Source organism: Caretta caretta, chromosome 6 (assembly GCF_965140235.1).
Source record: "Caretta caretta isolate rCarCar2 chromosome 6, rCarCar1.hap1, whole genome shotgun sequence".
Classification (NCBI taxonomy): Eukaryota; Metazoa; Chordata; order Testudines; family Cheloniidae; genus Caretta; species Caretta caretta.
Window position 1 is genome coordinate 114,556,234 of NC_134211.1, and position 16,112 is coordinate 114,572,345.

Genomic DNA, 16,112 nt, shown 5'->3' on the forward strand with positions numbered 1-16,112 from the left:
TAAATAAATACCAAGAACACTACCCCAACAGGCCCTCTTGATTTCTGTTAACATCATGGAGGACACTAATACATTATGAAATCAAGCTCTGATCCCCGCTTCACATCCGCAGGTAGTCAATCACTTATGTGTCTAAAGTTAAGTAGAGGCTGATGTGGTCATGCAGGATCTGGGCTTAAGAAATTACACTGAAGAATAAACTTGGCTGTAGTTAACTGTGGGATAAAGTCGCAAAGGAACCTGAGGACCATCCCAAACCCCACCACCTTGTGCTCCATGTTCAAGGTCCACTTCATTATCCTGCCTTCTCTAACATAAACACAGAGCAGACTACAAATTCAGAGGGGAGCCAACCCAACAACCTCCCAAAATAAAACAAAAAACCTACCCAAATAAATATTCCACTGCACACACAATTCTTCTTCTGGGGAGTGAGAGAGAGAAAAAATTACACATAACAGATGTTAGTCACGTTGCTTACTGAGGTTCTCAGATACTACAGCGATGAGGGTGGTATACAAACAATCAGACTATACAGTTACCATGTAATTTAGGCTTTTACAGTACCAGTAATTTAGGCTTTTAATCTAACAATGTTGTGGTGCCTGTAAGTAAGGTGTGTTCTTCCATATTTTTGTATCTGTAGAAAGAACGAAGGAGATATCCCAGCATGAAGGGGAGATCAATGGTAACGTTATTGCTTATAGAGATTCCCAGGAACAGTCTGTGTATGCATTCAGAAGAGAACCTAGTTATTTCGAAATCCCAACGAAGGAATTCCAACAGCTGGCAAAATTGCCTGAAACGCAGGTCCACGAAATCCCAACGAAGGACATTGATACTGTGGTGCCACCTGTTGTGCAAAGCCATGCCTCTTTTACCATTGAATTTGATGACTGTACCCCTGGTAAAATAAAGATAAAAGATCATGTAACTAAGTTTTCACTCAGACAGAGAAGACCCTTCAGTAAGGATGCGGGTCACACAGAGATGATGTCAGCGGAGAGCAAGGTGGCTGATTGGCTGGTTCAGAATGACCCAAGTTTGATGAGAAGGCAGTCTCCGGGAGATGATGTGTTCAGTACAAAGAGTGATCTGCCGGTTCATGTGAGGACACTGAAAGGTAAGCTGTTGTTTTTTATGCTGGCTAGTCGATGTTCTTGCCTTCCAAGTACAGCATAAGTAAGCGGGGGGAGGAAATGTTACCCTTTTTCTCAGCCCAAAGTTCACAGGGTAAGAACCAGTTATCTGTGACAGGTATTTTTATAATCACTATCAACACTTCTAAGCCTAGTTCAGCTGGCAGACGGCCCACCTGCTGGACATAGATGCCACTTGTGATTCTGGCAGTGGAATGTTCTAACCCGGTGTCCACCCGGCTTTATCATGGCAAGTCGTCAGACATACTCATCTCAAACAGAGAGTTTCCATTTCAGATGTTCAAGTTTTTCGTCATGCCGTCAAGGCAGGTTAGAAACAGGTTTAACGGTTAGTTAATCTCTTCTCTTGGCCTCCTGTCATGGTAGGAATGACGTTTGCTTTTCTAGCACTAGGTTCACAATTGCTAAATGTAGCTAATCGTCCTTGACCTTGGTATAGAGTGGACAGTCACAATCCCATGACAGTGGAAGGGCATGGGGTGGGGGCCAGAGCTCTAGGGGCAGAGTCTGAGGTGTGGGGACAGAGGTTACTGAAATTCTGCGCCATGGCTGTGAGAGAGGTTTCTTTTCCTTAACCGAAACATATCTGAAACCTCCCTCCCCCACTGTTTAACTGTTCTAGGTGAATCCAGGTCACCTGCCTTTGGGAAGAGTCTGTCACCGTGAGGTGTTTTCTGTCATCTCTTGCAGAAAAGGAGGGGAAGATTTTCAAAGGCCAGAAATAGTTTAGTGTCCCACTGCTACTGGCAGTCTCTGACAGTTGGGCATCTAATGTCCATCTGTGTCTTTGAAAATTCCCCCCATGATCTATTTGACGTGAGTTAGTTTGGCCACCTCTATCAGCCCAATTCACTGTCAAATGGGGAAAAGGCAACACCTTGTGAATTTCCACCAGTTTGCTCATGGAGGCCTTGCAAGTGCTGGAGGAGCTACAGTCTGTAATCCTCCTGCCTGATAAAGTCAAGGAGGGGGGCTCTCAGGTCCACCAGTGGCTGATGCCTTGGATTCCCTGTTGGTTAAATGCAGAGGGGGGATATTAAAAGTTACAGAGATTCTGTACTAAAAATGTTACCACTGTTGGTGCAAAACAGAGCTTAATGAGCAAGAAGCGTCCATAAAATAACCAAGTTAACCTTTGCCAGGAGGGTGAAGAAATGATGTGGAAGCCATATACATAATGTTTGGAAATTTTACGGCCTTAATCCTTCAGATAAAACTGAAAATCCTGCAAGTCCTAAGGGGGAGAGAGAATAGAAGTTCAGAGGCGCTTTAGCTATGAATTCCGTCAGCCTGCTGCTCTTTGATCATCTTGGTTTGAGTCCATGGAATGCAATCCACAGGGCTTTTCTTTTGTCTTGTTTTGTTTCCCCTGCTCTGCAGGGTAATTTTTGTCCCGGAGCAAAAGATACATAAACAAGATAATCTTTGAGACTAGTGAAATTGCACAGAATGGTAAAATAATTACATGTATTTATTTTGATTTAAATAATAGAAAAGATGCACATAAAAAGCTCTAGATTGTCTGACGCATAATTAATTTTATAGTAACAACAAAAGCAAAACCCCAACCGTATTCAAAAAGGAACTCCATCAGCCAGCTCCCTACAACCCCTTCCTCTACTTCCCACTCTTTCATCATTCTGGGACACAAACCGTCAGCTCTCTTTAAACACCAGATCAAACAGCTGTCTTTTGCAGCGTGCCCACTATGAACTATTCCTTTACAAAGAGAAAAATCGAGGATTGACCGTGCTGGGAGGTGGTTATTAGGGTTACAGTGAAATGTTAGTGTAGGACTCAATTGCATGTAATCATTTGCAGGTAACAGACATGAAGATGGGACGCAAAGCGATTCCGAAGACCCCGTTGCACCCACAGCAGAAAAGGAGACCACCAGCAGTGACCATGCAGCTGAGCAAGCCAGGCTTCAGCGCCAGATCAAGCGTGACCCCCAGGAAATGCTGCATAACCAGCAGGCCTTCGTCATTGAGTTCTTTGATGATGACACGCCTCGTAAAAAGAGGTCACAGTCCTTCACGCACAGCGCACACTCCTCTCAGAGCGACACGGATCCCGTGCCGAAAACCAAGGTGGAAAAGCGCAAAGCTGCCATGCCCGCTGAGAAGCTTGGTAGCCCAGTGCCACCTCCTCATCTGGCTGCCCAGGCAGGCAAGCCAGCTAGCAACTCCTCGGGGACACAAAGATCCAGCTCCTTTAAGAGAGAGAAGACAGAAGATCGGATCAGCTCCTCGTCATCCTCTGCTTCAAGGCCGTCTGCAAAGAACTATGGCAGCATTGGGAGGAAGTCTAAAATTGCTCAGGATTTTGCTGCTGAGTTTCTAAGGCAAAACTCTCAAGCTGGAAAGCCAAGCGCTGAGAAGCCAGCACCTCTGCAGATGCCAGTGGCTCCACGGGTAGTAATATCGTCTGCACCAGACCCTGTCACCGCATCACCTACCGACCCAAAATTGGTCAAGGCTAGGAAGCATGATGAGGAGGACAGTTTAAGTGAAACGGGCACATACACCATTGAGACAGAGTCACAAGATAAAGAAGTAGAAGAAGCTCGGAAAATGATCGATCAGGTAAAATCACTCTAGGGAACACCTCTTATAAATGTGATCACTGTTGGCTGACAAACCAGGGATTGACCCAGGGACCTCTAGGGTACATCTACACTGCAAAGTGGCAGCCTGCAGCTGCTAATCTCAGAGCCCAGGTCTACAGACTCGGGCCCATGGGCTTATGCTAGAGCGTCAAACAGCCCACTCCCCTCCCTAGGCTTCAGACCCTGAGCCTGAATGTCTATACATCCATTTTAGTGCTGTAGCCTTGTCTGTAGAACTGGGCTCTGAGACGCTGCCACGTGCAGTGTTGACATACCCCTCGAGCCAAAAATACGAGCTGCGAAGGCTTCAGCTAAAGGGTGTGAGTTGGATGGGAGCTCTAAGGGATTCCTGTCCTCTGTGGAGCCGGCACAGGCAGGATCCTGTCACACACTCACCAGTGGGTTACACAGGCACCGTAAATGGGGGTAAAATATCCATTAAAAACCCATCTGAAAAGGGGCAGGGGAACTTTATAGCAACTCATATCTTTGTGTGCAAAGAGGATTTACATGCAAAGGTACAAGAATGGCCTTGCAAATGTACCAGCAAAGGGCAACATGATGCTCAAAATAATGAAGGGGTCGATTCTGCTAAGATTTATTCGCATGAGTAACTTTACGGAACAGGACTGCTCGAATGCACAAGTCTTTGCAAATTCAGGATCTAATTATGCATCGTGCCCTTTACACCACTTCCTCCAGCCCTGCTGTTAATAATATATGGGACACGTATACTCTGCCTGGCAGGCTCTCCCTGGCAGGCCAAAAGAAGCTGAAATGGAAGACAGATTTTCTCTAACTCAGGAGTCCCAGTGGCATCCCCAACTCCTAGTTGAGGGTGGTTTGATTTCGCTAAAGGGGACTTGTCCAGGCAGACAGCAACTAATTGCTGTAGGGAAGGGAGTGTCCAGGTGGAGTTGGTCATGGAAATGATTGTATCTGTTTTAATTTAAAAAATGTAAAATGAATGATAACTCAAAAAAACCCAACCACCCCAAACAACCAGTTATTTTGTAAAGCTTGGCCTATTTTCAGGTTTAACAACAGAGGCAGCAGGCAGAGGTTCAAGTAAAACAGGCACGTGAAAAATAACAGAAATGTAGGCAAAGGGTAAAGTAACTAGTTTGAAAAAAACATCCTGTTATTGAGTCAGGCTCTGAAGCTCTGCACTAGCTCGCCCATGTACCCATGTGATTTTGTCTCTGCTACTCCACATTCATCCCCCTCCTCGCTCCCTTCCAATGGTTTGTTACACCCACTCGCTGCAAGTTGTTTTAGGACTTGTCTACATAGGGAAGCCAGTGTGAAATAAGTGAGGATGTGAATTTAAAGCGCAGGAGCTATTTTGCACTAGTGCCCCACGTGGACACGCTTATTCCACACTGAGTGCCTCTTTGGGGATTAGCTTAGTCCGCTTCCAAAGACTAATAAGAGTGTCCACATGAAGAGCGAGTACGGAATAGCTATTCTGTTATATCTCTTCTGGGCTACTTCCCTGTAAAAAAATAAGCCCTTAAACTAGATTGCAAGCTCTTAGGGGCAAAGATTGGGTCAATGTTTGAACAGCATGCAGCTCAATGAGGCCTTGACCCTGATATATAAACAATCATAATGCAATAGTATAAAAATACCCCAATTAATAGATCTTTGCACTAAGGAGAAGGATGTTCTCATGGTTAGAGCACTGCAATTTGGGAGTCAAGTGACTTGATTCTTATTTTGATTCTGCCACCAACTTCCAGAGGCCTTGGCCACATCACTAAACTGCTCTGTGCTGCAGTTTTCCCACTTTGTAAAACAGAGATAATGATGATTTCATCCTCACAGGGGTGTTTTGTGGCTTTATTGTAAAGTGCTTTGAGATAAATCATAGCAGTGAGAGATGGAGAGGACCTGTTAGGTCATCAGGTCCATCTCTCTGATGGTGGAGGGCTGTTCTTATCAGTACGTTATCAAGTCCTCTGCCCAGTCTGGTTTTAAAAGTCCCTACTGATGGATCTTCCATCGCTTCCCTTGAGAGACTCTTCCACAGCTTAATTCACATTACCATCCAGTTTTTTCCTGATATACTAAATTTTACTTGGATGAAAAAGGATTTAGCTGTGCAAATGTTTAATTTTATAGGGAATGTACTGGAATACCGTACGAATTTGGATACGTGTCTATAAAGTGTTTTAGACTTTGTCTACACTACAGACCTTACAGCGGCATAATTAAACCACCCCCAACAAGTCTATGTCAGCAGGAAAGCGTCTCCTGTCGACATAGCGTTGTCCACACTGGCCCTTTTGTCGGGCGGGGATGTGTGGTTTTTTCACACCCCTGACCGATAAAAGTTTTACCGACAAAAGTGCTAGTGTGGACATAGCCTTAGAAATAACTTTTGAAGAGTGGCGAGTAGAACAACTTACATGGTATATAAGAATTGGTTAATAGCTAACCATTTGGGACCACAGTTTCAGTGTGATTAGCATTTTTTGGATTTAGCTTTCATGGTTACACTGTTTTAATCTCTCCCCTCTCCTCCCCCTCCGCACACTTTTTTAGGTTTTCGGAGTGTTTGAATCTCCAGAGTTTTCCAGATTATCTTCAGCCTACAGACCTATTATAAAAGGTGAAAAGGAAGAATCAAGCTCTCACCAGCATCTAATCACTGAAAATGGCACCAGTCAGAAGACACTTCTGCTCCAGGCATTCCCTTCAAAACCCACTAGTGGGTCCCAGGCTGAGATGCAGGTACAGGGAACGGGGGTGATTTATGTGCTTTTCAGCCTAGGTGGGAATGTATTGATTTGATTTCACCTTTGGGAGATCAGTCTGTGTGTGCAACAGGCTCTCAGGAGGGTGTGACATTCCCTAGGGTGAAACCTGAACTGCTGTGTCCCTTTAGCTCTTCAGACTGGGATGCCTTTAACACTGCTTTGCTGGTGAATAGCAAACCTCTGCTCGCACACAGCCCCTAGCAAGTAAAGTCACTCCCAGCTGAGTACATGAATGCTATGCCCAGACATCCATAAATTACATACAGGTCAATACCCGCATATCCCTGAATCCCAGCCTTGTCCCCTAGAAATGGGCGTCTTGTACTGTTCAATACCCACTGGCCAGTACAAGCTCATAAATAGTCCCATCATTCCAGCACTGGGTAATGAATATGCACCAGTCCTGCTGACATTAAAGTGTTTAAGAAATCTCTACTATCAAACACACTGGTTTAGATAAGACAATAAAACAAGTTTAACAACTAGAGAAAGATAGATTTTAAGTGATTATAAATGGTAAGGCATAAAAGTCAGCATTGGTTACCAAAGAAATAAAAGGTTAAACACGCAAGCTAATTCCTAAACTTTATCAGACTAATAGGCTTAAAAGCAAAAGGTTTGTCTCACCATGAGCTGCAATACATTTCACAGGCTGCGTCCCTTTCCAGCCTGGGACCACTCCTTCCCTTGTTCAGTTCTTTGAGAGTTGTTGCTGCCATAAGCAGAGAAATGGAAGAAGGAGAGAGGTGTCCTGTGGAGGTCACTGTCCTTTATTTTTATACCCTCCTCCTCTCTCTGAGGATTACCACCCCACCGGGGTGTAGACAAACAGTCTCCTCCGTATGTGAGATACGCACCGTGGCTGGAAGGAAATGTAAACTTCTTTTTTACACTTTCCCGTTGCTGAAGAATGGCTGCTTAAGTAAGTGATAACTCACTTGACTTTGTTGGTACCTGTCTGGGGTTGTCAGTGTGTCTTTGCCTCTGAAAAATGGGTTTGTTGGCATTACCCAGAACTACAACATGTTTCAGTAACAATCATATAGCAAAATCTCAATTTTACACATAGTGTTGTTATACACATCTTAACAGGACAGTGATGTTCTGTAGATTGAGTTTTCAAATGATACCTCACAAAGCATACTTGGTACAGAATATATCATAATCATATAAAGGGGTGAACATGGGGTACAAGGTGTCATGTGGGTACAGGGTATCACAGAGGGGTTTTGTGACAAGACTTTGGTTAAAAAAATTTATAACATTCCATTTGTCTCTTTATAGGGGCCTCCAGCATCTCAAGGTGGTCAGAAGTGGGTGTCTAGGTGGGCAAGTCTTGCTGACAGCTACACAGACTCAGGGGTTTGTGATGTTCAACAGCAGGGATTAGTATCAGAGGGCCATACCGGTAAGTACTGTGCTGATGCCATCTTCAGGATGCTGGACAGTTTATTTAAAAGTGAAATGAAAAGTGTGTGTGGGGAGGGGTGGGAGAGAGATGTGCTTATGCTCTTTTTTGTTGCTTTCTGATGGACCTAGAGAAAGCTTGAAATGCTCTTAAATTTTCTTACAGCTTATTTTCTGTTTTAACTAAAGTATATGGAAAGAAATCTTTCTTTGTTTAGGATTAGCTGCCTCGTCCCTTCAGTTAAGGGTTACGAAGGCAGCCAGTGCACTTATGAGTCATCCAAGAAGTCCTCCAACAAGAAAAGTGAAGACCGTACTTGACATTCCTGAAGTTTGTTCAGGTGGCATAGGGAACAATAACACTTACAGGGGCAGGATTGGAAATAACCATCCATCAGGAATTGTTTGTACTTCATTATGAAGCAAAAAGGAAAGGCAGAACCCCAATTTTTCCTTTGCAAGTCATTTATGAAAGCAAGCACTGACCAGCCCTCTTTAGCTGTGGTTTTGTTGCACTTCTCCTATGTTCTCAAGCTGTGCTGAGCATATCAGACTGTCCTTGGGTTTGGTAGCGCTAGGTAGCAGTATTTGAAGTGATTGTAGGGGGCCTGATGCATAGAACGAAGTAAAGAGAAGAAAAAACAAAGTGAAGTCTTAGAATCATGTCAGAGATAGGAGCTAAAAAACTGAAAGGGCCCTAAGACCTGATGTTGAGAATGGGAGTGGGAGAGAGGAGGAAATGTTGTAATCCAGAAGATAACCATGCCCCCTCTCTCTAGATAAGGAGCCATATGTCCTCTCTCCAACAGCTAAAAGGCTGCAGAAAGCAATTACTTTGTTCCAGAGATTATTTCCATAATGTGGCACATTGTACTTGATTGGCATTGTAAAATAAAAAACCCAATTGTCCAGGAGAATTCAAGTTCCAAGCCACTTATTATTTAAACTAAAAATGGTGGAAGATATGAAATCCTGAGCTATGACATGGGGTGAAATAATAAAACTCTTCCAGTAAAGCGTGTCCTTAATAACACGTAGAATATCCTTGGCTGCTAATTCCTAAACCGGTTTAACCAATAGGATTTCTATACGGAGACTTTGATGTGGAATACTATCTGGTAAGGTCTGTACTAGTGGACAGTGACATCTCTTTAGTGAAGTAAGCTACATCATCTAGCACATTTCTTACAATGGTGCATCTCTGGTCCAAACATATGGCTATGTGGTTGACAGCTTTTCCCTGTTCCCTTTGGCAGGAAGAAGATATAGTTTCAGGGTCTCTTGTATATTTGTATGGTTTTTTAGATTTATATAACTGTGACAAGAGTGCTACACGGCTGGGATGTTTGAATGTCAAGGTTATTAAATCAGATTTAGGACTTGATTCTGCCAGGTGATGAGCACTCTGGCCCTGATCCAGCCTGGGACTTAAGCAAATGCTTAGCTTTAAGCATATGTATGGGACCTATTGATGTCCATGCTTAAGATTAAGCGCGTACTTAATTGCCTTTCTGGATCTGCGCCTTGCAGGTTCAAGCCCCTGGTGAGTAAATGCAATGTTCTAGTCCAGCATGTAAACAGCATTTAATGGGTGTCTTTTAATCTTCCTTAGAAAGTGGCACAGCTCATAAACCGGGGGAACCAGAGACCATTGTGCCCTCAAGAACAAGAAGGCTTCTTCCCCAGCTCCCACCGAGTGATAAATCTGACAACCCAACACCCACAGGTTTAACTTGTCAAGACTCCTATCCTGAAGCATCCAAGAGAAACATTGTAAAGGAACAGGGTAAAGAAATCTGTGCTGATCCCAACACCCGATTGTTCATCCAAGAGGACTTGGATCCCGATAGCCTGAGTGATGCCAGCAAGTCCGATGATGGCTTTGGTTTGGAAAAAGGCAAGAAATGCAAAGAAAACAGTAAAATGCCTGAGCAAGAACGGCAAAGGGGGGAAGACTTAAAATCTGAGGTCCGACAGCCGGCAGCTCCAGGGATTTCTAGTATCGCAGCTGTAAGTGAGCCAGTATCTACTTCCTTCTACATTGGTGATGAAACTAATGAGGTCGGGGTTCCCTCCAAGCTTTCTCTAAGCACGTCTCGTTCTCGAGCAGACAAAGAATGCAAGGATCAAGAGTTGGCTGTCAAGTCACCTACTGCAGCTGCTTCTGCAAAGCCAGTGGTCAAAGACATTAACAGCACTTATGTTAGTGCATCGGGGAAAATGGTTATTTCCCTTCATCAAAGTCTTTCTCAAGAGCAAGAAAACATAGCCACAAAAGAAATATCCTCCTTCATTAGGCAGGAAAGTTTTACCAAAGATAAATCAAGCGGCGTTGTTCCTCAGAATAAACTTCCTCATATTTCAAGTCACCCTCTGCTTAAAGATTTAGATGTTGCACGGTCAAGCCGTATGGACTATAATCAAGACACTCATCTTATCCTTAAAGACACTGAAACTGCTTTGGCAGCACTGGAAGCCAAATTATTCTGTCAAAACCACCAGCTGGACCCTTCAGAAACTATTCCTGGGCAGCTAGAAGACTCCTTATCTGGGGACTCTGATGTGGACACGGCAAGCACTGTCAGCTTGGTTAGCGGTAAAAACGTCCCAAGCAGCACACCAAAACGCCAAGTTACGAGCAGCTTGCAGAAAGAGAAATCCTCCTCCACTCCCTCTATCCAGGACCAGTGCAGCCAGCCCAGCGCTCGCGAAAGGCTGTCTGAAAAACGCAGGATGCTTCCGCTCGAGGCAGGAAATAGAGGAGAAACCGCCAAACGTTTCCAAATCAAGCGTAGTGCTGGGGCTCGTGGCTCACTGGATTTTACGGATGACGAAAGAAGCTCTAGTCTTCCTTACTTCCCGGTAACAGAAACGGCCTCCTCTGATCACGAGCATTCTGTGTCAAAATCCGTCCCCAGAAGGAAACCCTTTACTCAGGCTGTGAAAGAGGAGCGCGGCAAAGTGACTGCAAACATGCAAAAGATCCAGCAGGTTCTCACCAGGTCCAACAGTTTATCAACCCCCAGGCCCACCAGGGCCTCCAAACTCCGTCGCGCCCGGTTGGGAGATGCATCAGATAATGAATGTGCCGACACAGAGAAAACAGCCTCCAACCTCGAAGCCACAACTGGGTCTTCTAAACAATCCGCGGAGTCTAAAAAGCTGTCCAGGCTTGACATCCTGGCCATGCCAAGGAAACGGGCAGGTTCGTTTACAGTGCCAAGCGACTCTGAAACTACGCAGCCAAGAACTGGGTTTTCGGGACGCAGTGTGGAGTCGTATTATGCAAATCGGAAGCCACCTGTGTCAGAGGCTAGAACGGCAGCTAGAAGAACTGCAGCTGCTGCTACTACAAAGCAACCTTTCAGTAGAACTCGTTCTGGCAGTGCCAGGTATTCATCCACTTCCAGTAAGTGCTTACGTTTTATGTTTCTCCTTAGTTCCACCCCTCTATAATATACAGATTCTCTGTGTGGGCTCCAGGTGTAGTTCTCCTAGGAATAACAAAAGTACGGCGGTGGGTGTGCAATGAGGAGGAAGAGAGGAAAGGGAACAAGAAAGAGGGACGGGGGGGGTGCGCACAAATAAGCATGTTGGAGCAATTCAGGAACAACACAACTGGACACGTCAAGGTATAGAAATAGCATGTACACCCAATTTTTTCATACCCAATTGAGATCGTTTGATCAACCAGAAGGATTTCATGAGTTATTAGTGATTTTTGAGTGCCTCAGTTATTCTATGCTCAACCTGAGATGCTTCAATAGGGGATGACTTTCAGAGGGTGGGTATTCAGCACTTTCTAAAAATCAGAGGCCTTTCTGAAGTGTCTCGAGTTGGGCACCCAAAATCACTACTCACATGAAGATCTTGGCCCTATTACAAAGATAGAACTTCTTGACTTTCCAGTATCACGTGGAAATTGGTTGCTTGTCTTTGGTTTTGAAGAGCCACAGAACATGCACGTTGGCCCAACAGAGAATTTACAACTGTGTCAATGATGGTTTGAGGTCAGAGTGGTAAATTTTGAAGGCATCGGAGAAGGCAAAACAAGGAATAAGCAAGTGAGCAAATAAACTGGAAGCAGCTTTGCTGCTTGCAGCAATTTCAAAACATTGCATGATTGGACAATTGGTATTGAACTCTGATAGCCCATGGGGGGAGATTGCCTCTGCCCTTCTTTATTGTTTGGCCTGCAGTCTCCAAAATGTGCCGTAGTTACAGTAGCTGCATATTTAAATCTCTCATTGAGGAATATGATGCAGATTATTCTGCTGTTTACCTGTGCAGAGCCTTGTACTTAAATTAATAGATGGGGAAGATGGATATGACAGATACTGCACAGTAATCAGAGTTGGTTCTGAACATCATTTGGTCTGATATCCTGGTTCCTTGGTCTTCGGGTCATGCAGCAAGTCATATCAATTCACTTGGTTTTTTAGAGAAGGAGGGGAATGAAGAGGGTGAGGAATTCTGTGTCTTGCTGAGTTTCACTGGGGCTGTTGGGACTGTGGCTAGTTTCAGCCCATCAGTTTTTTGTAACTTGTGTCAAAGGCCTTTAGGGCTTGTCCTCACTACCGTGGTAAGTCGACATAAATTACGCTACTCCAGCTACATGAATAACATAGCTGGAGTCAACGTAGCTTAGGTCGACTTACCCCGGTGTCTTCACTGTGCTGTGTCAATGGGAGATGCTCTCCGGTTGACTTCCCTTACTCTTTTTGGGGAGGTGGACTACCGGGGTCAACCAGAGAGTGATCTGCCATCGATTTAGCGGGTCTTCATTAGACCCAATAAATTGACCCCTGCTGCATCAATTGCAGCAGCGTGGATCAGCCCTTAGAGTGCTAGATAAGTGCCTCTTTTCTGTACTTTTATAAATGTTATGGTATTTAGCTTCCTATTGCATGCTGGAATTGTTATTCACTGCTGCTGTTTTAATTTTGACATTTTAAATGATCTAATCTCCTTTTATTTTGTTGGGTTTTTTTTTTACACACTGATATGCAAAGAAATCAGCATAGAGTATGAACAAGCTAAGGGAATATGTACAATATTTCCCTCGTGTTTTCTGAGACGGTGCTCCTATTTACATTCTCTTGTGTTAGAATATTGACAAATTCAAAGCGCAGGGGATTGGACTAGATGACCTCTTGAGGTTCCTTCCAGCCTTACATTTCAGAGTTTTCTAAATAGGTTCTTCCCTTGCACTGGACTACAGACTTCAAATGTTAAAACAAATTCATGCCCAGTTCTTTTTCTAAATGAATTGGTTTTTGGCTTCCAGTACTTTGTTGCAACACACTAACAATGTTTCTTGTGTAGAATTACAGCAGAGAATTATAATTCTTTCTGTTAAATCGTTTTCTATTAAGATACTAATCTTCTAATTCCTTGATAGAATTCTGGACCTTGCACAAGTTCTACATAGACTGGGGTACTTCAATATGCTTTGTTGTACTGTAGATAGTGTTTGATACGTGTTCCTGCACTAATGAACAAACAGCTAGTACCCCCTTATAAGAGCAAAAAATAAACTTGAATAAGCTTAAATGTTTCACTGTGGTATCAAGGCATTTTTTTAACATGATACAGTAACAATTTGAAAGTGATGTGCTTTGACACTGGAACCAGAGATTCTGGGTGATTTGAGGACTAGGAGAGAGCAGTGAGGTAGATCCAGCTGCCTTATTCAAGGATTTCTTAAAATAGTTAGCTAAGAGCCATTACCTCTTTTCATGCCAGTGAAAACGTAATCCTACCAATAGAGAAACGGAATGAATACATGGCCATGGGACATGAGATGCCAGGATGTTGTCAGACTATCTTAAGCAATTGTACTGAGATGTCAGGATATTATCAGAATGCTTTGAAAGCTCTCACTTATGCTGGATTTATGCAGCGTAATGTCATTGACTTCAGTGGACTTAATTCTGATTTACACTAGCCGAGGTGACTGGTGGATCAAGCCCTTAATTTTGAAATGTCTACTGAATGCAAGAGTAACCTCTTGATTCTGAAAGTTGAATGGCTTTTTAGTTGTTGTTTTTTTCAAACTTCCTCTCAGATGAATTACGAACAGATTCATTTTTCTGGTAACTTTGTCATGAGCCAAGGCTCTTAGAAAGTTGTAACCAAACTAGTAATGTGGCTAGGAGTGTTCTGTTCATAGTTAAGGGGTAACTGCATGTCTATAGACAGTTGCTCTCCACATTTTATATGCCAAATGCAATATTTTCATTTGTCTGATACCACCTATGTCCATTACTTCTGTCACTAGCTTTACTTGATTGCTGTGGTTTAGTATTATGATAACCTTGGTGACACAGTGAAGCTTTTAAGTGTATTCAGGTCATACTTTAGTTTTAAATAAAGTGGCTAATTCTGTCTTTTATAGATTATCATGGCAGAATGTAAGCAGTGAAACCATTAATAATTAAAGTAATATAATGGGATATTAAACAAATATTGGGAGCCCAAGTTTCAAATGTAGGCACTGAGTTGGTCTAATGTTGATATGTAGATGCCTAAAAATGGGTATCTAAGTGCTTAAGGACCGGCTTCAGAGCACAGGGAAATGAAGGAAAAGACTCTCATTGACTTTAGGAGACTTTGGAGCAAGCCCAAAGTACTCATTTGAATACTTTCCTGAGGAGTTTGAAATCCTGTTAAAAGGGAATGCAGATTTTCACAAATAAAATGGAGCATGAAAATCTATGCTTCATTCAAACCACCAACCTTTTTAAATTTTTTTATTTTTTACTTCCAGCTCACCTTTAAGATGCTCAGCACACTTGAAAATTAGGCCTTGGGGACTTCTAGGAATCTAACTTGTGTACTACTTATAGATGGGGCTTCTGTGTATGGAAAATCAAGTCTGCCAATAATAATTGTGTATATTTAGTTGATAATACAGTCAATATGCTTTTCCACTGGAATTTATAACTTCAAATTCATATAGCTTGTGGCAGATCCATTAAAACAGTGAGCCATTTTAAAATAAGCTGTACCAAAGTTTTCTTTAACTGAAAAGATGCACAGAAACTCTCCAGGCCTTGCTTTGTGTTTTGTGGACTAGTTTGTATTACTCCTTGTTTTGCCCACTGTAGTTAGACTTAAATCTCTTCTCTCCTTCTTCATCTGAAACCAATTCATTTTTTATAAGCTTCAAGGCGGAGACAGCAGGGTTCAGATTACACTTCTACTTCAGAGGAGGAGTATGGCTCAAATCACAGCTCCCCTAAACACAAACGCTCCCATGCTTCAACAGCCACACAGACACCTAGGCCGCATGGTTCGGGGCTGAGCCGACAGAAGCACAGGGGGAGAGAAACGGACGACGACGAAGACTACGATGAACCTGACCCCTTCAACTTCATTGCGCAAACAGCCGAGATAGCCGAGATAGCCAGGTGAGCGGGAATCACAGTGCCAAGCCGTTGTAGGAAAGCTGATCTCCTGTGTTAGCTCAGAGTTCAAACCAAGCTGGAAGGAGGGAACATGGGGAGAGAGAATCCAGCATTGTAACGAAGAATGTAGTTAGAGAATAAAGGATACTCTCTAGGGGTACCTGTGAGCTGTGGAGTGACACAGTACAGCCTGTCATGCTGCCAAGTATTAATTACATAGTCCTTTCCACCTTACTTGGAGGATCCTTGAGTAATATAATGACATGAGCTGGTTGTATGTTTACTCCTTCAACTGAAATTCTATCACTTCTTTTGCTTTATCTGTTCATTCTCCCCCTCCCGCAGTTAGACACAGTTCTGGTTTTAGGGCCTGATCCAGCTCCCATTTTCTGTTGCCTTCAGTGAGGGTCCATTGTGTTTTGACTGCTTCTGTTCCTGCTTTAGTAGCAAATCTAAAATACATGATTGTCTGTACCCTCCTGTTTACTTTAGCAGTCCCATTTACACTCCTGTAACTCCCCTGCTCATAGGGGTTTATAATAGGTCATAAAACTTCTCTGTGGCCCAGCCTGTGAGTTTATTTTATGGTACTGTTGGTTTAAATGATTGGGCCATATGGGGTCAGGGAGGAAAACACAGGAGTGGTGATAAGGACGACAGTTGCTCTGACAGATGTGCTGTGATGAATTGTATCTATGCAGAGGCACATTTGTCTTTAACAAGACTTCATGTGTAAAGGGCAATGGGCATTTGAAGGAGTGATTTG

At 43.4% G+C, this 16,112-nt stretch overlaps 1 protein-coding gene across 2 annotated transcripts in view; it reads left to right on the forward strand.

The window, feature by feature from the left end:
* CEP170B (centrosomal protein 170B) overlaps positions 1 to 16,112 on the forward strand; it is a 99,640-nt gene that overhangs the window by 55,812 nt on the left and 27,716 nt on the right. For both annotated transcript variants that reach the window (XM_048853591.2, XM_048853592.2), the window contains exons 8-13: positions 647 to 1,123; positions 2,982 to 3,745; positions 6,316 to 6,504; positions 7,815 to 7,938; positions 9,550 to 11,346; positions 15,103 to 15,349. In XM_048853591.2, the coding sequence (XP_048709548.2) occupies positions 647 to 1,123; positions 2,982 to 3,745; positions 6,316 to 6,504; positions 7,815 to 7,938; positions 9,550 to 11,346; positions 15,103 to 15,349 (3,598 nt within the window). The remainder of the gene's footprint in view (positions 1 to 646; positions 1,124 to 2,981; positions 3,746 to 6,315; positions 6,505 to 7,814; positions 7,939 to 9,549; positions 11,347 to 15,102; positions 15,350 to 16,112) is intronic.